Raw genomic sequence first — 26949 nt, 5'->3', positions numbered from 1 at the left:
TTATAATACGATTAGTGAATGTTGTTTAAAAGTAATTTAAGATTGATGTTTAATTCGAAAATCCTTAACAATTCTTTTTCTTTTGACCATTGCCACATTGTCATATTCTAATTTCTAATTAAGTAATAGTATGTAAAATGAATGGCTATAGTGCTATACCATTGAAATTAGAAAACACATCCAATTTCAATTTGTGTATTTTTCAAGAATATCGGATATCAGAATTTTGTGATATGGAACCGAAAATCATTGCCAAATTCAGCAAAATATCTAGATTTAGAAAAAAATCTGATTTTCATAAAAAATGGTCAATGTATCGGTTTGGGTATATCAGGCAGAAGTACTAGGGCGGTCAATGAATCGGTTTGGGTCGGATTATCAAAAATCCGAATTCAAACTGATAAGAAAATTAGGAGCCAGAAACCGAACCAAATCAATAATATTATATTTCATCTAAAACCGAACCGATAAAATATATTATAAACCGAAATCGAATCGACTCGATTTGAAACTATAAAATCAATTAATTTTTAACTACACAAATAAGTATATATAAAATTAATCATAAATATTATTAAAATGTTATCTTATAAGTTTGGATTCATATCAGTTTTGGTGGAGGATAAACCCGAAACCAAACCAATATCTTATCGGTTCAATTTGATAGAAGACAAATCAAATTATCAAAACCCAAACCGTTTTTTATCGGTTTGGTTCTGATCCGGTATGGGGTTATAAACCCCACAGGCCCCAGGCAGAACACAGAAAGAGAAAAGCATATCTAAACGAAGTGTCAAAAGAGTGACGAGTAAAAATCCCATCCTTTTGTTGCTTCTCTAAATAAACCTTATCCAATATATATAATAATAATCAACAATGCATTCATGCACTCTATCTTCAAACAACTACACACTTTGTTTTGTCATAGTAAGCAATGCTCTTACACCCCTTCACAATGCATTCCTTAAACCCTTCAAGAACCTTAAACCATGTTACACCACAACCCCTTCTCTTCAAACCTCATCGTCATAATAACTATACTAGTAAGAGAGTTCCCAGTTTGAAAATTGTGTTTGAGCTTAAAATGAATAAAAAAAATGTGCCCAAGAAGATTATATTGTCTGAGGGTGCACCAAAGTTGCCTGAGGATGTGGGAAATAATGATGATGTTCAGCCCAAGTTGATAAGTAGTGATGGAGGGGGTGTTTTGAGGTTTGTTAAAAGAGTACCAAGAAGGGCTTTGTCTATACTGTCTAATCTACCTTTGGCTATTGGTGAAATGTTTACCATTGCTGCTCTTATGGCTCTGGGTATGTTTTTATTTAGCTTCTTGTTTTGCATTTGTTGTTGCTTTATTTTTTTTATATTGGTTTTGTATAATGCGCAATAATATGATACGAAACGAAATTCTTGCAAAATTTGAGTAGATGACTCAATATTTAGTGGATTAATTGTTGAGAAGATGTTTGAATGAGCTTATATTGAGTAGTTTGTTTCCCTTAGAGTTTAGTGCTTAAAATTAATTATGGAATTGAAGGTCACATTTTGAATTCTTAATTTAGCTTTGTTTCCTGCTTTTTACCAAGCAGAAGCTAATCAAATTCCGTTTGTTTGTTTAACGCCTCTTTGGGAACTGTTACGGTCTCACGGTTTAGCTCATTCCCCACATTTTACCGGAAAAAAAAAAAAACTGATCAATATCACCACAAATCACCTGAGTATACGAATCACCACAAATCTAATCCGAACTGACAATTGGCAAAACTTAGCCTCAATATATGCAGTGAGGCTAGGCCTTTCGTTTTTTTGTAAGCATATTTAGGCTATAGTACACAAATTCTAGCCCTAGCTGGGTGTAATATCGAAAGCAATCCAAAGGTTCTCGGTTAATGAATTCAAGATGTATAGGTTTGCTTGAAATGTAAGAGTCAAGTTCTCAGCCTTTGTTTCCCTCTTTAAAAAATTTGTCCATTAAGAGCTCAAATCTCTTATTGACTTTTGCCATTTGCTACACCTTCTAATGATAAGTCTCTTCAGATTCAACCAAGAATTATTCTGCGTTAATGGTGTATCTGCTTATATTCCAGAATCCTGACATCATCTCAATTGTCAGATTCACGCTTTCATATGTGCAGGTCAACAATGTCATTTGTATGGTGCAAACTATAGCCTCAGTTACTCCAATGCTTGCTGAAGTAATTTTTTCATGTGTCATTTTGTTTGACTTGTTACCAATTTTTATTGTTTGGTTGTATTAAAATTTTATTTTTTTCCTCCCCCTCCCCCTTTTCGATCAGTACACAACATATTAATGACAAATGGATGCTCAACAACGTTCTGTGACATTTGTTTTCTCCTCTTTTGTATTAGAACTCCATTATCCCTTTCATTTCCTTTTCCCCGGTGAAGGGAATTTTGAATTTCTGATTAAATGCCACCTGAGCATGAATTAAACTACTTCTGGATACTTTGCTGATAAGGACATTAACTGCAGATGTTGATATGTCTAGGTGTCTTTCCCTATGTTTGGTTTCGCAGGGACTGCTATTGATCAAGGTGAGGCCCCAGGTTATTATTTTCAACAGTACCCAGAAGACCATCCTGTCTTAGGATTCATTACATGGAGATGGGTTCTCTTCTTTGGGTTCGACCACATGTTCACGTCTCCTGTTTTCCTGGGAATGTTGATTCTTCTTGCTGCATCACTCATGGCCTGTACTTACACAACCCAGATTCCCATAGTTAAGGTTGCACGAAGGTCTGATACCCTATGCCAATTTCACCATATCTTCTTCAGCTGGATGAGTTGGAGAAGCTTTTAGTTAATGGGAATATGGGTGTTGCAGATGGAAATTTTTGCACTCAGCTGTGGCCATCCGCAAACAGGCATTTACAGAATCTCTACCCCGAGCATCTGTTTGCGACTTGGGTGTGGTCCTAATGGGAGCAGGATATGAGGTATGTTGTTATCGTTCTCCCGCATAACAAAAACTTAGTTGTTCTTAACGCTGTTCATAGGAAGCGCTAGTACCAGTAGTTATTTGAGACAAATATGTCTTCATTGAAGATATCACTCGAAGTAGAGCGGAATAGATGATCAATATTCATGTCACTGACCAATACACTCTAGAAATAAGCAACACTTACATGACTTGTGATGAACTGATGAAGTTTTTTTTTGTTTTGATTGGCAAGCCTGTTTTAAATAAGATCAGTAACTCTTTGATGCTGGCGGGGTTCGAACCCCAGACCTCTGGTATCATCACCCAAAGGTTTTACCGACTTTGCTAGTCGGCACCTGCAACTGAAAAATGTGTGGGCAAGCCTATTTTTAAAGAGATCAGTAACTCAATAGTGTGTAGCGGGGTTTGAACTCCAGACCTCTAGTATCATCACCCAAAGGTTTTACCAACTAAGCTAGAAGACACTTACAACTGATGAAGTTTGTTGTTGCTAGAAGTCTATTTGATGAATAAATATTTCTTACTGCTCATAGTTTCCAGTTTTATGACGAATTCAATTCTCTGGCGGAAGGTGCAAACAGTATATACATAATCTTGGCAACTGGCCCATGTCCTGGTTGTTTCCATGTTACATAATAGCTTATAATTCACTGATTCCATATCTTGAATGTAATCCTGCGTACATATTTGGAAGTTGGACCCCTTAAAGTCCCTAAAGTTTGTCAAAGTCAGGTAATGTTTCATTTATTTGGTCACTTCAATGTTGAGTGAATGGGTTTCAGTATGTATTCAGTTTCTTAAAATCTGTATGTTATATTACAATCCATTGGCGTAGTTCATGTTGTTTTAACATGACAGGTATTCTTGAAAGGACCGTCATTATATGCCTTTAAGGGGATGGCTGGTCGATTTGCCCCAATTGGAGTACATATTGCCATGCTTCTGATAATGGCAGGAGGAACATATAGTGCTTCTGGAGCCTTTCGCGGGTCGGTCACTGTTCCTCAGGGGTTGAATTTTGTGATGGGAGATGTGTTGCAACCAAATGGATTTCTCTCTACTCCTACGCAAGCCTTCAACACTGAAGTGCATGTCAACAGGTTTTATATGGACTACTATGACAGTGGAGAGGTTGGTAATATGTTGGATAGTCTTGCAGAAATAGCTTATACTTCCTCTAAATGTTTTGTTAAGATGGCCAGTTTAAATGATATGAATATGGTATACACAATCCTACAATCAACAATAAAAGTTTATGAAAGCACATATGGAGTTGCAACGCAAAGGGTTAGGCAGATATGTTAAACGCAACTCAAAAATAGGTTGAACAGATTTAGATAGTTTGAATCTTTCATATAGTTGTAGGGAGTACCTAAATGTGACTTCGTTAACTTAAACCCCCACTCTAGTACACATTCATATTTCGGCAGTCCTCTAAGGTCCTTAAGAATTGATTCATTGAGTGAAAGCTAGATTCTCTGATCCCATTTCTATGTTTCTTTCTATTAGCTACTAAAGCTCTGGTACCCTGTTTATCTTCAGGTCTCGCAGTTCCACACTGATCTTTCTTTATTTGACTTGGACGGGAAGGAAGTAATGAGGAAAACTATTAGTGTGAATGACCCGTTAAGATACAATGGGATAACTATATACCAAACTGATTGGAGTATTTCCGCTCTTCAAGTACTTAAAGATAATGAAGGACCTTTTAATTTGGCTATGGCACCTCTAAAAGTGAATGGAGACAAGAAGCTCTATGGGACTTTCCTGCCAGTCGGAGATGGTGACACTTCTAATGTGAAAGGAATGTGAGTTTTTCGCTTTGCTTCTTCCTGCTAACTTGCTACAAGTATTGAATGGAGGTTTAAATTTGTTTTGTTTTATTTAACTTTTTGATATTCAGATCAATGCTTGCTCGTGATCTACAATCAATTGTCTTGTACGATCAAGAAGGAAAGTTCGTAGGAGTGCGAAGGCCTGACTCAAACCTTCCAGTTGATATTGGTGGCACGAAAATTGTGATTGTGGATGCAATTGGTAGCAGTGGCCTTGATTTAAAGGTGGCGCCTTATTGTTCTTTTCTAATGTTGAGATATTCTAAACCGGTGGCTTTATTTCTGAGATATTCAATAATGCTAAACCATCTTTCAAATCAGATTGATCCAGGTGTGCCAATAGTTTATGCTGGATTTGGAGCTTTAATGCTCACAACTTGCATCAGTTATTTGTCACATTCACAGGTAGTATACACATGTTTCCAATCACATTTGTCAGCACTTTATTTGTCTCGAGGTTTGGTCTGTAGATTAGTAGATGCTCGTCATATCTTAATGCATTATTAGATTTGTTTCTTCTCTTAAAGGTCTGGGCTTTGCAAGATGGAACTACTGTGGTTATTGGAGGAAAGACTAATCGAGCAAAGATTGAATTTCCAAATGAGATGAATCGCTTGCTTGATCTGGTACCGGAAATTATAAATTCTTCTCCTCCTGAGACATCCGAGATTCTTGATGGTTAGTACTGGAAGCAGTAAAAGAAAGAGTTAGCAAGTTGGATGCTATCAACCACGTGTCTTAAAATTGGAGGTAAGCATTAATTCATTAGAGAAACATTGAGAAAGAACAACTTTTTGCCCCAAGAATTGTAAAGAGAAGTATCACAAAAAGCACTCGAAACTCGAAAGCAGTCAATATACTCTGACATTTTCACTGTTCATCATATCAAGACACTGAAGTCTAGGACCATATTGCTGATGAGCCTGTATATTGTATTTAAAAACTAGTTTGATTATACGGACTCATTTTCGACCCCACTGTAATTCGATGCATCTGGCTTCTATTAGGATTGCGATAACTTGAAGTAAAGCATCGGTTCCCCTGAAGTAATTGTTGTCATTCTTTATAATACATACTTCAATTATTTTTGCAATTATATTACATCAGAGTATTGACTTATGCCCTGTTTAGCAAGTTAGAGGGCATCAGCTGGTTGAACAGTCTGTCAGAGGACATTCTCCAACTGATAGGTTCAATTTCCTTGGAGAGTCTAATTCTCTTGTGTTAACTCTTTTCTTTTCATCGGAGACAAGAATCTTGAGAATATAAGTCGATATATGAACATTTGGAAAGTTAGGGACCTAACAGGATCGAGAATAGTATAGTGATTGCTCTTGTAAGCATACAAAGATGAATGTAACCATTAGAAGGTTTCTTGGATTGAGATCTGCAAATTATAATGTCAGAAACTGGTGTGGTGTCTGCATAATCTGTACCTGCTGGTAACAGACTGTTTAATAGATTTCTGCATAGAAAATATCTTGGATTAGTATTAAATTTTAGCAGAGTGTTATTCAAAAAAACTATGTTGCGTTCAGGGACTCAGGGTGTAGATTTGTTACGGTGTAAATGAGAGAGTAGTTCTTATTTACTATAATGGACCAATGGAGTGCAATAACGTGATTATTTTAAATAGCTGTCCTGTGAGGGTCATCATCAGCAGTTGTTTTTCGTTGTGCAAGGATCAGTTGTTTGCTTCTTTTTAACCATATTTCACAATATGTTAAATACAGCCCATTCAGCTAATGAAATTTGATGGTTAAAATTTAAAAGAGGGAGTACTAGCTTAAGGATGGTTTGCTTGTATGCAGATGCCCAATTACATTAGACATTAGTGCTAAAATAGTCAATCAGACACCCTATTTCAGCCAATGAAAGTTTAGAGCTGAAACTTGTTTAATGAAAATTCAGGTTGTTTTTCTTGTATGCAGGACCTTCGAAGTTTATCACATTACTCATTCGAATAAACCAAGTTTATACTACTTTATCACATTACTCATTCGAATAAACCAAGTTTATACTACTAAACTTTCATGCTACAGCTAGCCTGCAAGAGTAGGCACTACCTAGTAATACATGTACTTACATGATCCCATGATAACTATGTAATTACGTAATTGTACTCTTAATGGAACCAACCATTATGCCAGATTGATCGATGATTACCATTTGGAATTGTTTGTCCTGGTGAGTAGTAACTATGGTTTATGTTGGAGCATCTTATAGTGATCCATAGAACTTCGTAATATAAAGTATAATTTTTTTGCTTTTTAGCTGTTAGTGGCATAAGCTGATACGCACATAATAAGCTGAGAAAGTGAGAATAGAACTCCATCGACTAATCTCGTCACAATCATTTACCGAAGTGGGACAAAAATTTGTGACATCAGTGTTAAACTGGTGTTTTTGTAGTATTCCTTTCTAAAACAGGCAATCACGTTTTTAAAAATCTAATTTATTCGTATCTTTGAAATATCTGTTTCATTTTCTTATTGGAAGGAACATGCTCCAAGGGCACGGTCCATTACAAGGTTCCAAGTGCTTGCTCTACGCCCGCAAGAGGTCAAGCAGTGATTTGAAGCTGCTAGGCCGCATCCCGCCTTGAGAATACTAACATCAGAAGATGCATCTTGACATGGGGTGTACATTTCAAGCTGTATATTGGCATATTGCATGGACAGGGTGGGGATCTATCACTTGTTGTGGGCGGCTAGGCCGCTTTAATTTAGAATCCGGTGGTTGCACAATAATCCAACACCCTGAAGCACAACAGCTGACTTGTGAATTCCATGCTTGCAAGAAGTTGGGAAGTTCAGTCAATCAAATGAGTCACGCATAATTTTTTTTTGCTTCTTGCCATGCATAATCAATCCCATTGAACAAAAGAAACATAAAAAACAACCTACCAAATAACGTCGATTTCTTCTTTGCATTACTACACCAAATACAACCTATAATAACCAAACAACCAACTAACACATTCGCCAATTCACATACACCAAAAACTGACAACCTCAGTAAACCAAACACTTACCTCACATAGCCCTACCTGGGTACGTCCATCCTTTCATGCTTGAAATCAAAACCAAAACATAGACTGCTGTTCACTTTCGCTTTCTTTTAACTTAGCTAGTTAGGAACACACAGACACACACACACACAGAATGATGGTGGATGTGGTGAAGAAAAGTGATGATACAGTTGTGAAGAAAAGTGATAATATGGTGGTGAAGAAAGATGATGATAAAGTGGTGAAGAAATGGTTTGGAACAAGTGGAAATATGGTGATCGAGGGAAGCATGGCTCATAAAAGCTGGGAAGAATCAAAGATGATGTGGAACATAGCAGGGGCAGCAATACTTGTTTCAGTTACACAATTCTCTATTGAATTTGTTACCATTGCATTCGTTGGGCATTTAGGAAATCTCGAACTTGCTGCGGTATCTGTTGTTCAGAATGTCCTTGAGTGCTTTGTGTATGGAGTCATGGTAAGTGATACCTGTCTGTGCTGCTCTCTTTCTGTGTTTGATGTCGTTAAATCGTCTCATATTTCACGTGGACCTTTTTACGTATGGTGTTAAGCAACTGTGTTTATCTTTCAACATCTTGGCTTTACCTATTAATTGATAATATTGATAACCATTTCTGCATATATATATATATATATATATATATATATTTGAAATGGTTATTGGGGTTAAGGCAGACCCCCACCTGTTTTTATTGCAAAAAGTTAAATCTTACAAGCCTCCTAAGAGTTGGATCATTAAAAGGAGGCACACAATGACACAAGATCAACAGGCTTTATGCCTTATATATGAGGTAACACTCTTAGATGTCATGTCACAATCAAACCTAAGAAACTAGAGATAGAATCCTACTTCCTAGTCATGATTTCCTTCACTATTTTAGGATGATCCTTCCTAAGATGAGTTTGCACTTTCTCATAGCTACAGAAAAAACCTTGGCAAGCACAACACACATAAGTGAGTCCTAACGTATCATCCCAAAACTCTTTGGTGTAGTCCTCAAGATATCTCTGTAGAAAGTAATTTAGGGAAAAGTTAAGTGAATGAGAAAGCTCATCACTTATATTTATAGAATCATAATAGAAACCCTAGAAAGGATAATAAAGTAATTACAAAGGTAATATAGGAAAAAATACTATAATATCCCTGCTAACACTCCCCCTCAAGCTGGACTATGGATATCACACATACCCAGCTTGGACAAAACATCTGAAAATAGTCTACTACTAATTGCCTTCGTAAGAAACTCCGCAAGCTGCTGAGATGTCGGAACATATAAAGCACAAATATGTCCAGAAGTCACTTTCTCACGTAGAAAGTACCGATCAACCTCTATATGTCTAGTACGATCATGTTGCACAGGATTAGCCAAAATGCTAAGAGCAGACTTGTTGTCACAGTAAAGCGTCATCGGAAGAGAGACATGTAGATGAAGGTCTCGTAGAAGATGTTTTAGCCATATCAGCTCACATACACCTTGGGCCATCGCCCTGTACTCTGCTTCGGCACTGGACCTAGAAACAACATCTTGTTTCTTACTCCGCCATGTAACCAAATTACCACCAATAGTGGTACAATACCCAGAAGTAGATCGACGATCAGATCTACAACCTGCATAGTCAGCATCAGTCCACGCCTCGACTCGAGAATGACCATTATCTCGAAACAAAAGGCCACGTCCAGGACATCCTTTGAGATAACGAAGCACACGAATAGCTGCCTGAAGATGAGGAATGCGCGGCTTGTGCATAAACTGACTGAGAACGCCAACCACATATGTAATATCAGGACGAGTAAGAGAAAGATAGAGGAGCTTCCCAAGAAGCCGCTGATACTGACCAATGTCGTCCAACAACTCCCCATCATAGTCGGCTAGGTGATGGTTCTGTTCAATAGGTGTCTCAGCAGGACGACATGCAAGTTGCCCTGAAGCAGAGAGAAGATCAAAAATATACTTTCTCTGAGAGATAAAAATACCAGAACTAGAACGAGCAACCTCAATCCCAAGGAAGTAACGCAAGGGGCCGAGATCTGTCACCTGAAAGCGGGTACTGAGATAGGATTTCAGGTCACTAATACCCTGAACATCATCGCCAGTAATAACAATATCGTCCACATAAACAAGCAATACAACAATCTTCGCATACGAGTGTCTAAGAAACAAGGTGTGGTCACTTGACTCAACATATCCATATGTAGTCATGGTCAGCAAAATGTTTCAGCCCAAGTCTTGAGAGAGACTTAAGCCCATAAATAGACTTTTTCAACCGCACACCAAGCCCGGTAGAAGAACGGAAACCGGTGGTGAAGACATATACACCTCTTCTTGTAAAGCCCCATTGAAAGGCATTTTTACATCCATCCGAAAAGGGGCCATGACTTGGACGCAAAGAAGAGAAAAAATAACTTCGAATCGTATTCATCTTGGCCACGGAGCAAAAAGGTCTCCCCGATACCCATGAATCTGTGCATACCCCTTAGCAACCAACCGAGCCTTGTACCTACTAATCGTTCCATCCGGGTTTTGTTTCACCGTGAAAACCCATTTACACCCGGACGCTTCTACGGCCAGGAAGAGAAACCAAGACCCAAGTATTATTGACCTCTAATGCATGTAATTCCTCCAACATTGCAGCCTTCCAATGAGGTCGGGCCAACGCCCTCTGCCAGCATGCGTGGTATATCAACCAATGAGAGAGAAGCCCGAAAAGATCCAGAACTAGGAGACAAACGATGATCCGAAGTATAATTAGTGATAGAATAAGCTACGATATTAGCATATCTAGTTTATTCCCGCAAAGATGCGCTTCTCTTTCGAACGAATAGGTGGAGTATCGGTTTATATCAACAACCGTAAATCAACATCAATAGTAACTGGTACGGAGGGATAGGAGATGGCTCAATACCCGGTAAAAGTGAATCGATGGCGAGTGGTGAACCCGAGAAGCGAAGATGTCGGGCGGTCACGGTGGAGAAGGTTGGCATACCGGATATCGGCAGTATAGACACAGAAAGGAGGTGAAACCAAATGTGGAACCGGAGGGAGACTATAGGCTCGGGTGAACACTCATCGGAAGTGGAAAAGAAATAGGAACCGAATGTGAATTCTCATGAGGAAAAGGAGGAGTACCGAAACCACTCCCACGAGATAGAACATCACCGAAAAGAATGGAGCATGTTGAAGAAGGTAACGCCATGGAGATGAAACAACGACGCGATGAAGGGTGATAACACCGATAACCCTTTCCGAGTATGAGAGTAACCCAGAACACACATTTCAAGGCACGTGGATCTAGTTTAGAGATAGACACGGTGACTTGGGCCGAAAACAAACACACCCATAAACACGAGGTGGGATTTGAAAAACGAACGATCGGGATGAATAATGGAATACGGGTCACGAAAAGCCAAAAGCTCGAGATGGAGAACGGTTAATGAGATACACCGCCGTAAGGACACATCGGACCAAATGTGAAGGAACATTCATGCCAATAGACATAGCACGAGCAAGATCAAGAATATGACGGTTTTTCTTTCCGACTTGCCATTTGCCGTGGAGTCCGAAAGTGTTAGAGGTTTGATGCAAAATACCATTGGCCTCCGCAGAACCGAAGACCAGACCATGAGACAGAAATTCCCCACCCTGATCAGAACGAAAGACTTTAACTGTTGTACCAAACTGTGTACGAACCATTGCAGTAAAACTCTGGAAAATGGAGGAGACTTCATCTTTGGATTTCATTAAATAAACCCAAGTACACCTAGAGAAATCGTCAATGAATAACACAAAATAACGAAATCCTAAAACAGAAGTGACCGGGGCAGGACCCCAAACATCAGAGTGCACAATATCAAACAAAGACGAAGTTTTATTACTACTTAATGGATAAGGGCTACAATGATGTTTAGCCAGTTCACATGTCTCACAAGATAGACTTGACATGGATACTTTGGAAAAGAAAGATGGAAACAAATAACGTAGATACTCAAAAGAAATATGACCTAAGCGGTGATGCCAACGTAACACCCGCTTTACATTTTCACTACCAGACGAAGACTCTAACTGGAGGGCATGGGGAGAGAAAGAAACAGTCTATCCAAGTACATATAAGCCACCCTCTTCACGCCCATCGCCAATCACCTTCGTCACGACACGGATCCCGAAAACACAAAAGATGGATAAAAGGTTACACTGCAGTTTACATCTTTGGTAAGTTTACTAACAGAAATAAGATTGGTGGTCAACTTGGGGACATGAAGAACATCAGGTAACAAAAATGAATCAGTAACTGGGATACAACCCTGCCCTACAATAGGCGTTTCAGCCCCATTGGCAAGACGAACTGTCCGTTTCCAAGAACTAGATGCATAATTCCGAAAAAGAGAAGACATACCAGTCATATTATCAGTGGCACCCGAATCAACAATCCAGGGTGAAGTCCGGATCTTGAAGCACTATTGGCAGATGCAAAATTACCTGCATGAGAAGGTCCCGGTTGAGAAGACATAGAGAGAAATTGCCGAAACCTGCTGATCTCTTCCGGAGAAAGAGCACTACAAGCAGAAGACTCTAATGTACTAGAGTCAGCAGATAGGTGTGCTGAGGACTGAGATGTTGATCGTGGTGGTTGAAAACCAGGAGGACGACCGTGTAATTGATAACATGTTGCCTTTACATGCCCAAATTTACCACAATGATCACACTTCTTGTTTGGAGGACGAGAACTACTACCGGTCCGTTGGCAATGGCAAAAGCCCGTAATGGTGCCCGAAAGTTTGTGGAGGAACCGGCGGTGCGGGCGGATAAGCATAACGAATCGCCATAGCGTAAGTCTCGCATTTAAGACCGTGGAGTATGAGGCACGGGCACTTTCGGCGACTCGATCGAGAGACAATAGGCATGTGCTTCCTCGAGAGTTGGGAACGGATGCTTGTCAAGCGGATGAACAACAAAGATACTCAAACTTCGAGGATTGAGCCCAAAGAAAACCGAAATACTCGATTCTTCTCCACAATTTTGCATAAATCTCTGCTGCATTATTAGGCCATCAATAAAACTATCATAATGAGATAGTTCTTCCCAACCGATCGAAGTCTCGCATAATGCGCCCCAAGAGATCTAGTTCCCTGTTTGAAATTTCCAATTTCATTGGAAAGTTGGAAACTCCTTGCATTATTCGTCTTTGAGAATATAATCGCATGCGAAGAGATTCCCAAATAAGATATCGATTAATGCAGAAAACAAATAGCCGCCAGAAATCGTTGGTTGCATAGAATTAATCAACCAAGTCCTCACCATAGAATCATCCGAGAACCACTTAGCATACTTCGATCGGTTTAGCGGTGCCTTTTCGTGCCCGAAGAAATCCTATCTTTCCACGGCCTCCAACAAACAATTTTACTGATCGCGCCCATCGAACATAGTTCAAACCATCTAGTAGCTGTGAGGTAACTTTCAAATTTGGATTATCATGAACAGGGTAGAAGGACTGGACATCTTCACCCGTTCTAACCGAAGAAACAGTCGAGATAGTAGACTCATTACTATTAGTCATATCGATTAAATAATTACCTCAAAAATAATAAACAGATCTGAGATTCATATCAACACCTATCGCATCTCGCGATTGGTTATATAAAAAAAAATGAAAGACAGAAAAGAAGAAAAAAACGCGGAAGCTTAGGTTGCAATCAGAACAATTTGCTTTAATGGTTCTGATACCATGTAGAAAGTAATTTAGGGAAAAGTTAAGTGAATGAGAAAGCTCATCACTTATATTTATAGAATCATAATAGAAACCCTAGAAAGGATAATAAAGTAATTACAAAGGTAATATAGGAAAAAATACTATAATATCCCTGCTAACAATCTCTGCATATTTAATTGTGGTTAAAAACATGTACAGAGAGAGAGAGGCCCCTGAATTTTGCAGAAGCTTCATTGTATAACAACAAAAAGCTTAATTTATCAATTTTTTTAACTCTGTTGCTTTTATTTTGTGGTTGTGTTTTTGGCCAATAGACAACAGCAAGAAGCCAGCTATAGGGAAAGATAATGTTATGATATCTACTTGCAGCCCTCTAATAACAATATGATAATAACATTAACAACAATATTAATATTAATAATGATATACAAGTTTCTGCTGCTGTTGCAATTTGTATTACATAAAAAAGGTGGAATGTGATTATCCAATACAATTGTGAGGTTCATCCCAGAATATCTATGCATATGAAATTATAAACAATAACTAAGCTTGTAATTATTAACCTACCTTTTTATTACCATAACAACCTAAAGTCATGATATTCTGTTATTCACCTCAGTTATCATGATGGATAGGACTGCGCATGCATACTTCCAGCATTTTGTTAGACTTGGTTACTGTAATTTATAGACATACTGAAACTCAACTAATTGGAATCATTGATAATATCATTAAATAATATGTTGGATAAAAAAAAAGAATTTCTTAGAACAACCCTCTGTTTTTGAACGCCAGCTCGTTGTTGTGAGGGGGGCAGAACAAACGAGCTTAGTCCATGTCTCGCTGCAAGGTGGCAAAACTATATGGTTAGTTAGTATAGAGCTAGTGTGCTCCGTTTTCTTAATGGCTCGTACATTTTCTTGTAGTAGCTTGGGATGGGAAGTGCTCTGGAGACACTTTGTGGTCAAGCAGTTGGTGCAGGACAAGTAAACATGCTTGGAATCTATATGCAGAGATCGTGGATAATAACTTGTATCACTGCATTGATATTGACACCTACTTATGTCTTTGCATCACCGTTGCTAAAGTTCTTTCGCCAGAGCAAAGATATATCAGACCTCGCGGGGAAGTACTCAGTATTGATTCTCCCTCAACTTTATGCGTATGCCATAAATTTCCCCATACAAAAGTTCTTCCAATCTCAGAGCAGAGTTTGGGTCATGACATGGATTTCTGCACTTGTCTTGCCCTTCCATGTCTTATTGAACTGGATACTTGTGACCAAGCTTGGATATGGACTGGTTGGGGCAGCGATAGCTGGGAACGTCTCATGGTGGCTTATAATTTTGGCTCAGCTCATTTATATTATTTCTGGGTACTTTCCAGATGCATGGACTGGCTTTTCCATGTTGGCTTTCAACTCTCTAGCCGGGTTTGTGAAGCTTTCACTTGCCTCAGCCATAATGCTATGGTTAGTACTCGGATCAACCACAAAAACAAAATATGAACATTTCAAACTTTCAACATGCCATATCTTTTTCTGCTTACACCAGTCAACACTTTGGTGACAGCTTGGAGCTGTGGTATTATACAGCAGTTATTCTCTTAGTAGGGTGCTTAAGGAATCCAAGTATTGCTGTCGACGCTGTTTCAATATGGTTAGCAACCCATTCCATTTCTACTGCACAATATGCATGGTGTTTTCTGAAAGTTTAACTAAGTTATGATTTTGTTTATAGCATCATTTGTCCCTCGCTAATTATATCCCCTCTATTTCTGAATGTGGCAGCATGAATTTGCAATTGTGGACATTGATGGTTGCACTGGGTTTCAACGTAGCAGTCAGGTAAGTTGCTATTGGTCTCGATATGTGAAGATAGGTTGTCAAAGATGATGGATTTAACATATTTCTGTTATGTGGTGTCTTCTCTCATTCTACTTAATTGTCCTGTCGATTGCCTCGCAGCGTGAGGGTCTCAAATGAACTTGGAGCTAGAGAACCTAAAGCTGTCAAATTCTCAGTGGTGATGGCTGTTTCCACATCAGTCCTGTTTGGTATTATCTTCACAACTGCAATATTAGCAACCAGGAATCATTTTCCTAAAGTGTTTACAGACAAACCCGAAGTGGTGCGAGAAACTTCCAAGCTTGGTTATGTTCTAGCGGCTACTATTTTCCTGAACAGCATTCAACCTGTTCTTTATGGTATGACTCTGCTCTGATACAGTTTAGGAGACAAAAGAAGACAACTGCCCCAAATGTGAAACATACAAAATTAATCATTTAAATATCGCTATTATGCCATCATCCGTAAGATTACCTAAGATGTATTTCTTAAAATTGCCAGGGGTAGCAGTTGGTGCAGGCTGGCAGTTCCAAGTTGCCTTTATAAATGTTGGTTGCTACTACATAGTAGGGCTTCCTATTGGTGCCTTACTTGGCTACAAGTTCAACCTTGGGGTTCAGGTAAGATCCTAACCATTTGTAGATCTTATCGTGAAAACCTTAATATAAATCACCTAACTAAATTCCTATCGTATACAGGGGATCTGGTCAGGAATGTTAACAGGATGCCTCTTGCAAACAGTTATTCTGTTAGTGCTCTTATACCGAACTAACTGGCAAAAAGAGGTAAGTGAAAGTAACTACGTATCCCAAACTTAACTATTAACATTATCAACAAAGATTGGATGCCTGTTGCAAAAAGTGATAATTGTTAGTTCAAATAAATACCATGACGAGTGACCACTATATATTGAGAACGCTTGAATAGGCAAACGAGGTGATTTATAGGATGGTAGGTGCATTTAAATTTAATGTCGATTGATAATAGAAAAAAGTGCACATTGCTTTATCTGATACAGGCATTGCATGCTGAAGAACGAATTAGGACATGGGGTGGACCATCTCAACCTCATGAACATGGACGAGGAGAAGGTGCTGTGATGCATGACCTAGGACAAGACACAGAATATAATGAAAAGAAAGATCAAAGTGGGGCACAAAATGAACTTAACGGGATTTGATGTACATATATAGGAAACAAAATCATGTACAGAATGGGAATTTTGTAAAAACCAGCAGATCGAAGGCATAACAAACCTTCATTGTGGATGTCTTTTCTTTTTAGAAAAACCAATAGCGGGTTTTTCTTATTTAAGCTTCGTGGGTAAACTTTGCAAATTAATTGTTAGAGGATAAAGAAGACGGAAGTTAGATTGCTGTTAACTGAAGGATACGTGGAGCTTGATTTTACACCTCCTTCCTGCAACTCCTAATAAAACAATTCAACCTTTTATTACTGTGGCATCATCGGGGTGGCCTTGAGATGGACACTAATACCATTTGACCATTCGTTCTATCATTGGTTGAACGTCTTAGCAATAGTAATCCTGTCCAAGACCAAGTGAGCATAGCACCTGATTTGTGAATTCAGTTCAAGAAGCTGGGGAGGTACAAAGCTGAAATTAAATAGAGTGTTAGTTTTTAGGAAAGGAACTTAGGCTTTTTTTATAAAACAGCAGGAAGTTGCTTTCTTTAAAACTCTTCCTACTAAACATTAACACTGTAGAAGTCGTGTGCAACTAAACCTCTTCACCACACTAAAAGCAACTTCAACTAACATATTCCCCAATTCGCACACACTCCAAAATTTCACTTCACCAAACACTTATCTCATGTGAGCTTACCACAAGTTTTTCATGCTTGAATACAGAAGCAAACATGGAGAGCTTTTCACTTTGCCTTTCTTTAATGTAGCATAACTAATTATAAAAGCACACACACACACATAGCATGGTGGATGTGGTGAAAGGTAATGATGATATAGTTGTAAAGAAAAGGGATGATAATATTGTGTCGAAGAACGTTGATGATTTAGTGCTGGAATTGAAAAATGGTTTGGATCAAGTAGCGGAAATATTATGAGTAAGGGAATGGTTAGGAAAAGCTGGGATGAATCAAAGAAGATGTGGAACATAGCAGGGCCTTCGATACTTATAGGAGTTACACAATTTTCTTTTGAATTTGTTACCACTGCATTTGTTGGGCATTTAGGAGATCTCGAACTTGCTGCGGTATCTGTTGTTCAGAATGTCCTTGGGAGCTTTGTGTATGGAATCATGGTAAGCTATTTAAATTCCTTGATAGAGTTATATTTCATGATACATTGTTTTCTCTTTTCTGGGCATGATGATGTAAAATGATCTCATACTTCTTTTGGTGTTGAGCCACTGTTTTTTTTTCATTTTTTAAACATCTTGGAGTATCCTAATGATACAAAGAAATCTACAGAAAGGAATAAAGCTCGATATACACGAAAATTAGTATAAATGCATTCTGAATCATCCTGTGTCTAGTCTTTGTTACTTTCTAATGTATACAGATGTACAGAAACTCAGACCGACTGAAGTCATTAAATTATGAATTAGGATGATATGAAAAAGAATCTCTTAGAGCAAACTTTGAACTGGACCAGTTAAGGGTATGAGCGCTAGCTAGCACATAACTTGTGTAAGAACAACCTAGCTTAGTTTGTGTCTCGCTTCACGGAGTGTTGACATATACGAGCTTCCCTAAGCCTACTCTAATATATTAATAGAATTGACCCTTCACATAAGTTCGAGCTTATGGAGAAATTGGCAATTTAATACGGAGGCAAAAGTGTATAGTTGTTATAGAGACTTTTCCCGGTATTCGTAATTTTGAGCTAAGCGTCAATTTATTCTTGTGTAGTAGCTTGGGATGGGAAGTGCTCTGGAGACACTTTGTGGTCAAGCAGTAGGTGCAGGAAAAACAAATAAGCTTGGGATCTATTTGCAGAGATCATGGATCATAACTTTCATCACGGCATTGATATTGACACCTACTTACGTTTTTGCATCCCCAATATTAAAGATCCTTCGCCAGAGCAAAAGCATATCTGACCTCGCGGGGAAGTACTCATTATGGACTCTCCCTCAACTGTACGCGTATTCTTTGAACTTCCCGATACAAAAGTTCTTCCAATCTCAGAGCAGAGTTTGGGTCATGACATGGATTTCTGCACTTGTCCTGTCCTTCCACGTCCTACTGAACTGGATACTTGTGACTAAGCTTGGGCATGGATTGGTTGGGGCTGCAATAGCTGGGAACATTTCATGGTGGCTCATAAATCTGTCTCAGATTGTTTATATTGTTTCTGGGTACTTTCCAGATGCATGGACTGGCTTTTCCATGTTGGCATTCAAATCTCTATCTGGGTTCCTAAAGCTTTCACTCGCCTCGGCCATAATGTTATGGTTAGTACTAGTATCAACTATAAGAAATGGAAACCACTTTTTGTTTTGATTAGTATGCAATATCTTTGGTCTTAGACAAATTCTGTAACAGCTTGGAGTTATGGTATTATACAGCAGTGATCCTTCTGGTGGGTTGCTTAAAGAATCCTAATATTGCAGTCGATGCTATTTCAATATGGTTAGTCTACTATTTGTCGTTTGCATGCTGCACAGCATTGTATTCCGGAAGTCTTACTAAACCTGACTTTCATTTATAACGTCATTCCTCCCTTGATAATCTATTTTGGAATCTGGCAGCATGAGTTTGGAACAGGGGACATTGATGGTTGCGCTAGGTTTTAACGTAGCAGTCAGGTTAGTTGTCATTCGATCTTTTGGTGTATTGAGATAGGTTGAGAATGAAGATGGATCTAGCATAGTTCTTTTATGTGACGTCCCCATTCTATGTACGCTCCTGATTTTCTCGCAGTGTCAGGGTCTCAAATGAGCTTGGAGCCAGAGAACCTAAAGCTGCCAACTTCTCTGTAGTGATGGCTGTTTCGACATCCTTCCTGTTTGGTATTATTTTCTCTGGTTCAGTATTAGCCACCAAGAGTCAATTTCCTAAAATTTCCACACAGAATCCCGAAGTTGTAAGAGAAACTTCCAAGCTCGGATATGTGTTAGCGGCTACTGTTTTCCTGAACAGCATTCAACCTGTTCTTCACGGTATATCTCCATTCTCGATGTAGTTTAGGAAACAAGAGAAGGCAGCGAAGAATATTGTCTCGATATACATTTGAATCAAAGAAAATTAATAACTAAAAGGCATACCATGATTTGTAAGTCTAGCTAAGAATCTTGTCTTGAACACGCAGGCGTCGCTGTTGGTGCAGGGTGGCAGTTCCAAGTTGCCTTTATAAATGCTGTCTGCTACTACATAATTGGGCTTCCTATAGGTGCCTTACTTGGTTACAAGTTCAACCTTGGGGTTCAGGCAAGATCCTTAAATAACTTCCATTTCCAGATATTTTCATAAAAAAACTCAAAATAGATAGCCTGATTAAACTCCAATCGTGTACAGGGGATCTGGTCAGGAATGTTAACAGGTGTCCTGATGCAAACAATCATTCTGTTGGTGATCTTGTATCGAACTAACTGGCAAAAAGAGGTAGCGTAAATAATAATTCATTCCAGACTTAATAAATGCTATTTTTATGTGTATGTTGTTGTTTTATGTGCAAGTTTTCCTTCACCTTAGGATGTAGATTTTTTTCACTGCTGATTAGTTCCAAGGGTTCGAGCTGATAAATGCGCCACACACGTTTTCATTCTAACTTCGTGTTTTTTTCAGTTCTTTTTTATCATGGCTCTTTCTTTGTACCAGTAGCTTGTTTGCTATCTCTACATGCTAAGTTATCGGTGATAGTTCATAGATTAGTTCCCAATTTTCCAGAAATGAATTTCTCCTAGAGAAGAACTGATAGACAACTCCTCGTCAGCCATTAGGACTTTTGAGTAGTGATATACACATTACATCCGGCCTGTTGATATCCCTACATTTTTTTATGTTTTAAATCAGCCACAATTTCTGCCTAACCAAATGAAGCTTAAACTTAAGCATTCTTTGATGATAGAAACAGGGCAATCATGATGCAAAACGTAACAATCTACTATTAATCTGATATAAGTGCTTATCAATTAGGTGAATCTAATTCATGTAAATACATGCCGAAGAGAAACCAGAAACCGCGAATTCCTCTATTTGATGTCGATTCATCGCACTTCCATTCCTTGTAGAGGAAGGCCAACTGCTTGCTGCAGGGGCGGATGCAGGATTCTCCACCAGGAGTGCTACTAGCACTAATTCACACTACTATTTATTTTTTGACCTTTTTGGGTATAAATTATGAACAGTTCCACTATAAAAAAACATTGAGCAAAGTCAGGGGGTACAGCCCGGTCAGCCAACTCCTAGATCCGCCCCTGGCTTGCTGACTATTAAGAATTTACTTAATTAATCTAATGTGACCATTTATTATATGTTGATTGCCAATATAGTAAAGTGCTCATCAGCTTATCTGATCATGATACAGGCATTGCAAGCTGAAGAGCGAATTAGGACATGGAGTGGACTATCTCAACCTCAAGAAATGGACGAGGAGGAAGTGCCGTGATGCATCACCAAGGAGAAGACACATAAGATAATGCAGAGAAGGATTAGTGTCAGGACCAAAATGAGTGTGAGTAATATGATGTGAAAGAAAATCATGTAAAGACGGGGAATCTTGTCAAAACAATCAAGCATAATTAACCCGTGCTTATTTTTCAATCGCTAATACAGTAATACACATCCATAAATGTTGGATTGGCAACTGCATATTTTATAAATAATGGTGAAATTTGCTTTTTCAATTAGTTCCCATATTTCCGGTTTTAGGCCAAAGTTTTTAATCAAAATGATACCGAAAAGTTGGGCAGCTCAACTTGTTCAGCAAACAGAGACATTGTTTCGCTGTTTCACAATTAAAAAACAAGAAAACCGCTAGTCTTCTTCGTTCCTGGCCAATACTCCATGAAAATTCCTCCAAATATATTTAAATGAATTTTGAATGACGCAACAGACTAGTACGATGATTTATGACGGAGAGAAAGTAAAACATAAAGAAACAATTAAGCAAAGAGAACACAGAGAATTTTTTAAGGTGGTAAACCCAATCACTGGGAAACATCAACGTCACTACCTATCTCAGGTAATGAGATAAAAATCTATATAAATCAATCAGTTACAACGTAAGAATACTCACAACGAGAATCAAGTCCCATGATTACCGGAATATCATACTCCTCAATATTGTAATCTTTAGCCTCCTTTCGCAGGAAGAAGAATTACTCTTTTTGCAAGAGCCACCAATAATTAACAAGTATGGAAGAACTCAATTTAGTGATCTCATGTAGTTGCAACAATAAGATCACTAAATTGACAATAATGATCTCATGTACTTCAATATCTCTAGCAAACTTTTTGGTGAAAAAGATGTCCTTTACCGTGTGAGTTTTTCTCTTTTTAAAGCAATCTCGAACTCACTAGATCAACCCTGTTACGACTCTCTCAACAAGATTTCATATCCGAGAATCTCGTATATGTTTTAATCTCTCAATCGATATCCGATTTTGTTGATGTCGATCTTTTTACTTCCATAGTTATCACCGTATTTCCCTTTGACTGATACTAATAGACCCAAAACATAGTTTAGGCACGAAATGTGCCAAACACAATATGGCCTTTTCACCCCACTCTCCCATTCCCAAATTTTAACTTTAAAATCGAAATTCTTTATTTCGAGTTTTCACTTTCTACTTTCTTCCCACCAAAACTCGCCGAAATTTTCTTGATCGCTCACCAAAGTACGGTTTTCTTTCTCATATTGTCTTCAATTAATCTTATTTTCGAATTCAAATTAATCTTATCTATTGACTACAACTTTGGTATCTTATTTTATTTTTTTTCAATAGTTCGAACAATTATTTTGTGGGAATGTTCGAATAATCTTTGTGTATCAATCACCAAGACCTATCTGATAATGTTGGAGTATTTAAGTACAATGAACTTTGGTTTTCGACCTATAAGTAATCTCCATTTTTGGTACAATGCAATACTTCGTTCTTTGATTCCATCACTAGCAAGTACAGGGAGAAATTTGGTAATTGGAGAATCAAGAGATCGAAATTAAGCCACTTTTTGGCATTGGTGAGCAAGCTCTAAACAAAAAAGATACGACAGAGTTAGTCATCTAATGGACAGTTGAAATATTTCGCTGAGGCTTGCAACTGATAGGAGGTGAGTGCTCGTGGGATTCACCTAGAGTATGAACTATATATTATCTATTTGTTGTTCCTGTGAGTCCTCATTTCATTGTTTTGTGTACTCACCATCTCCAATTTTCCATATACACTTCAACTTAAAGACAAGTTTAAGAAAAGGGAAAAGCATACGAATGAATCATGTAGAATTGATAACTCTTTTTCACACATTTTCTATCAATAATAAGAATAATAACAAGCACAATTTTCCTAATTTTAATTCATGCCAAAGCAAAGAGTACTAGAAGTACCATTCACGCAGTTTGCAACTTTTTATGTCTTTGTTTAGATGATCATTCCTAAATATACGTCTGCATTTTGAGTATCATACTTTGAATTTTAGATTCGTATTTGATGACAGCCATGACGGCGTAATTAAATATCTAAAATAAGTTTGAAGGGGAACTTTTGTAGTTTTTTAGTTTCAAATGTTGTTTTAAGTTAGTTGTTGGTAAAGGGAAATTGGCACCTTATTACAAGCGTGAAAGCATTATTGATTCTTATGAGACTAAACTTTTATATCTAGACATTGATTAAGGTAGTTTGAGTTGTGTTTGTTGTAAAGGAAACATATTTTTTAAAGTTTTTCATAGAATTGTATGCATATTTGAAGATGTAGCACATTAAACATTGGTAACCGACTCTTTTAATTAGGTCAATGAAGATGTGTGTAATGGGCTATTAAATCGTTGAGTACTCGCTACTCGCTGCTTAGCCGACCCGACTAACAATTTAATCCCTGATCACAATAATGGGCTATTAAATCGTTGAGTACTCAGCTAATTAGCCTTGATTAGCCGATTAATACGTGCCGATTAGCCGAGTAATTGTGTTCACTATTTCAATGTTAAACATCGAACTCGACCTTTCGCCGATTCGATCAACCCTCGCTTATGTAAAGTTCTACACTTTTATTATATTTATTTTAGTCGATTTAGTGTTTTAATTGTTTGTTGATTGATTGAGTTATTAATTGGCTCTATTATGGTAGTACTTCAAAGTTAAATATAGTTAATAATTATTTCTAGAGAAATGTAGTGTTATAAAAAATTGCCCAATTAATCCCCAACTGATTACACCTACTCGCTCTTCAAACGAGTAGTGATTTAACTACACAGTGTGTTAAGCATTATCTATTATACCAAATTTTTAATTTTGTTTTGTCTCTCAAATTTTCAAACTTTCCAATTTTTTTATATTCATCTTACGTAGTGAATGACCTGGTTTGGTGCATTGAGAAGGGATATGAAGCTACCTATTTTACCATGTCAATTTACCACCTTTATGGTTTACTCTTGCCTTCTCCATATGATACTACTAGGCTCGACTATGATTACTATTTGCCCTTTCTTTCCATTGTTGCTATAGATAGTTTTAAAAAGATTATATGAATCGTAGCATGACTTTTGTAAACATTAGTTTCAGTCTTATTGTTGGTGAAAATTTGTTTTGTTTTTTCAAATCATTGACTCACGTGTGAATTTTCCTTTTTTTAGATTAGAGCATATAGGGATGAAGATATCAGATTTGTTCCAAGAAATACTAATGTTCAAGTTATGCCAAATCACAGGCACTTCCATTTTCTATTTATGTAGACACACATAACCTTACACTTAGAATATTTGTATTTGTGTGTAGACCTTCCTTATTAATAATTGCTTCAGGCTCTGAGTTCCAAACGTGTGTTATAGTTATCCTTTGATTTGATCTTCGGAGAACTTATGACATGTTACAGTCATTAGCGACTTTTGTTTTGTCAGGATAAAGTATTCCAGTAGGCATTGATTCTTCCTTATTGACTTTTCCTATTTACAATTAACCTATGTATCACTACCAAAAATTTGATTTTCCCCAATAGTCGAGCAAGAGCTTCCTCGATACTCATCAATTGTCGTTACCTAGCAACGGTTTAAGACTGCAAGTACTAGTAAATGACCGTCACAAATTTTTCGAGTTCGTCATATTTTATAATTGCAACTCTTTGACACTCATTTTTTGTTGGGAAATGTGTCACATCATAGATGTCGGTAAGAAAAACCGTCGCATTGTTATCCTCGATAGTTTTTTTAAATTTGCTCGATTTAATTTAGCTGTTGGAAATAGTAATTGTTCCAAATTGTTGCAGAAACTATCACAAAATCTTCTATTATCATTGTTGACTTCTCTTAATTTCTTTTAACTGAAATTAAAACCTTTTACATTAATATTATTATTTTTTATTGTTTTTCGAATAGAAAAAGCATAATTGTAATAATTTTGAATATGGAATGAGGTTTAAGATGATATATATATATTGAGACTACATACAAATACAACTTTAGACTCTTTTAAATATATTCAGCCAAGTTTTTGTTCAAATTCCAATAGAACACCAATATTAATTTGTTCCATTCAAGAAACATGCATGATTCACTTATATACTTATCGAATTAAACTTTAAAAATTAGTGATAATCATCTAGCTAGTTACAAACTTCGAGATAATTAAAATCAAGAAGTGATGATATTATTATTATTGTTAATTAATTATATGCAGTTAGGTACAGTTTAAAATTAAGTTTACTACTATAATCTAATTAATCAATAGGACGTAGCAATGTGAAGAGTTCAAACATCAACTATACAAAGTTTAAACTATATATGCGCGCAATATATATTAACCTACAAGTTGTTAAAAGGCATGAGCATCACATCCCTCTTTAGTTATGAAGTGTCGATTTGTAATTAATTAAGGTTGTCGCTCCAAGTGACGTCGAAGTTTAAAACCCTGTTTTTCTAGCGTCTCTCAATCCATTGGCGGGGAACTATAGGGTGTAGATAGTTATAATTTATACATTAGTGTGAAATTGGAGTATAATTTGAACCCCCCCCCCCCGGCACACCCAGTTTGCTAGACATGTTTACACCCCCACCCACGGCCCCTACTAGGGCAAGGAACGGGTTGGGTTCGGGTTGGATATGGCTATATCCGAATCCAAATAAAATTGAAATCTTGTATCTGAACCCGACCAACCCGATCGGATAACACTAAAAATGCAAAAAAAAGCCCAAAAAATATATCCGAACCCGAATCCGAACTCGACGCAAATAAATAAACGGATATGAAAATCGACCCAAATCTGAACTATTCGGATTCGGGTCAAACCCGACTCAATTCGACTATAGTAAAAAGAAAAGAAAACAAGTGGGCCTCTGAAAATGGGTTAACATGGTTTTTGCCCATGGACTTGGTTAAAATAAGTGACCCGAATCAGACCCCAAAAAGCATGATAAAATGTGACTGACCTAAGTCGTGGATGATAACAAATGAGAATGGAAATTGCCGCGCATATCGAAGCGCCAAACCATCGAATTTCTTCTAAAACACCCGCGAAATAACTAACTCCCTCTAGAAAGATTGCACAAAACCCACACTCCATGGTCGTGCAAGTTAGTTTTCCTCCATCTTCTCCACAATCCGGTGCTTATATATATGTGGTTCAAATTTTATGTCGTTTTTCACAAATCCAAAGCTTTCTTCCAAAGAGTTTGGTATGGAAACTTTTACTCTGTGAAATAGTTCTTACGCTTTATTAGAATCTTTACTTGTTACTTCTTTAATTGTTAGTTTTAGTTTGGGACTTTGGTGTTTGTCACTCTAACGGTGTCTTGGATTTTTCATCTGTATAGACTTATGGATCCTTTGGATGAACAAGATGGTAGCAATTAAAGCAAGGTGCTTTGGACAAGAAGATAGCAATTAAGCAAGGTGATGGACATGACCGTAGCAAATTTGCAAGGTGCTGATTTGGGTGACAATGAGATAGGTGGTAATATAATGTGTACCCTAAACATTCTTGTTTTATAACATTTTATTTTATGGTGTTACCATATTTATTATTCGACACATGTAGGAGGGACACCTGCAGTGACTTCTTCTACCAAGAGAGGACCCTCAAAAGGCCCTAAAGCATTACCTGATGGGAAGAAAAGGAAAGTTAGTACTAATGAGCTAGGGCCAATGGGTTAGATTTGGATACCGGGGCATTTATTATCGGGTTAGGAGTGAACACTAGGAAATATGTTCCAATAACATACCAGAACTTTCGTGTAGTGCCAATTGACTATAAAAAAAGAGTTTTGAGTGTTCTGGAGGTATATTATCTTTTAACTATGTTTATTAAATTTAAGTATGAGTTTATTGTTTTAAGACATACTACAATGTGTACTAATCAATGTTACTTTTACATGCATATTAGGACAATTTTGATTTTGATGACGTTTCACTAGAGTACCTCAGAGAGAGTATGGACC

The 26949-nt window shown here is 37.6% G+C and overlaps 3 protein-coding genes across 6 annotated transcripts; all 3 read left to right on the top strand.

The window, feature by feature from the left end:
* Window positions 1-838: 838 nt before the first annotated feature.
* On the top strand, window positions 839-7618 carry LOC147514546 (cytochrome c biogenesis protein family). Of its 3 annotated transcripts, XR_015208506.1 has the most exons (9): window positions 858-1310; window positions 2539-2758; window positions 2847-2958; window positions 3822-4094; window positions 4506-4771; window positions 4867-5023; window positions 5120-5203; window positions 5326-5548; window positions 7298-7618. XR_015208506.1 is itself a non-coding variant. In XM_086583669.1 (8 exons), the coding sequence occupies exons 1-8, from the start codon at window positions 935-937 to the stop codon at window positions 5479-5481; spliced, it is 1644 nt and encodes a 547-aa protein (XP_086439795.1). In that variant the 5' UTR covers window positions 839-934; the 3' UTR covers window positions 5482-5891. The 3 variants fall into 3 exon arrangements, 2 of the variants coding, with proteins under 2 accessions (XP_086439795.1, XP_086439805.1); XM_086583669.1 differs by lacking the exon at window positions 7298-7618 and having other exon boundaries at window positions 839-1310; window positions 5326-5891; XM_086583679.1 differs by lacking the exon at window positions 7298-7618 and having other exon boundaries at window positions 853-1310; window positions 5306-5442.
* A 249-nt stretch (window positions 7619-7867) lies between these two features.
* Window positions 7868-16836, top strand: LOC147514545 (protein DETOXIFICATION 33-like). The gene is made up of 8 exons (XM_086583691.1): window positions 7868-8286; window positions 14465-15006; window positions 15107-15193; window positions 15325-15381; window positions 15502-15740; window positions 15883-16001; window positions 16080-16166; window positions 16400-16836. Exons 1-8 carry the CDS (start codon window positions 7963-7965, stop codon window positions 16559-16561), a joined length of 1617 nt encoding a protein of 538 aa, XP_086439817.1. The 5' UTR covers window positions 7868-7962; the 3' UTR covers window positions 16562-16836.
* Window positions 16837-17254: 418 nt separating this feature from the next.
* Window positions 17255-21211, top strand: LOC147514544 (protein DETOXIFICATION 33-like). Of its 2 annotated transcripts, none has more exons than XM_086583699.1 (8): window positions 17255-17659; window positions 18273-18814; window positions 18906-18992; window positions 19112-19168; window positions 19284-19522; window positions 19672-19790; window positions 19878-19964; window positions 20890-21211. In XM_086583699.1, the coding sequence occupies exons 1-8, from the start codon at window positions 17459-17461 to the stop codon at window positions 20968-20970; spliced, it is 1413 nt and encodes a 470-aa protein (XP_086439825.1). In that variant the 5' UTR covers window positions 17255-17458; the 3' UTR covers window positions 20971-21211. The 2 variants fall into 2 exon arrangements, with proteins under 2 accessions (XP_086439825.1, XP_086439830.1); XM_086583704.1 differs by having other exon boundaries at window positions 17532-17659; window positions 18270-18814.
* The last annotated feature ends 5738 nt before the right edge of the window (window positions 21212-26949 follow it).

Source organism: Coptis chinensis, chromosome 2, assembly GCF_015680905.1.
Source record: "Coptis chinensis isolate HL-2020 chromosome 2, ASM1568090v1, whole genome shotgun sequence".
Lineage (NCBI taxonomy): Eukaryota > Viridiplantae > Streptophyta > Magnoliopsida > Ranunculales > Ranunculaceae > Coptis > Coptis chinensis.
Note: the sequence above shows the minus strand (reverse complement) of the source record. Positions and strands in the feature narration are given on the sequence as shown.

Coding starts and splice junctions, on each gene's coding strand:
- LOC147514546 (XM_086583669.1), top strand. CDS start 935: ATGCTCTTACACCCCTTCACAATGCATTCCTTAAACCCTTCAAGAACC. Junction 2,759..2,846: donor ATAGTTAAGGTTGCACGAAG/GTCTGATACCCT, acceptor TGGGTGTTGCAG/ATGGAAATTTTTGCACTCAG. Junction 4,095..4,505: donor ACTACTATGACAGTGGAGAG/GTTGGTAATATG, acceptor GTTTATCTTCAG/GTCTCGCAGTTCCACACTGA.
- LOC147514545 (XM_086583691.1), top strand. CDS start 7,963: ATGATGGTGGATGTGGTGAAGAAAAGTGATGATACAGTTGTGAAGAAA. Junction 15,741..15,882: donor CATTCAACCTGTTCTTTATG/GTATGACTCTGC, acceptor TAAAATTGCCAG/GGGTAGCAGTTGGTGCAGGC. Junction 16,167..16,399: donor GAACTAACTGGCAAAAAGAG/GTAAGTGAAAGT, acceptor TATCTGATACAG/GCATTGCATGCTGAAGAACG.
- LOC147514544 (XM_086583699.1), top strand. CDS start 17,459: ATGAGTAAGGGAATGGTTAGGAAAAGCTGGGATGAATCAAAGAAGATG. Junction 19,169..19,283: donor GGTTTTAACGTAGCAGTCAG/GTTAGTTGTCAT, acceptor ATTTTCTCGCAG/TGTCAGGGTCTCAAATGAGC. Junction 19,523..19,671: donor CATTCAACCTGTTCTTCACG/GTATATCTCCAT, acceptor TTGAACACGCAG/GCGTCGCTGTTGGTGCAGGG.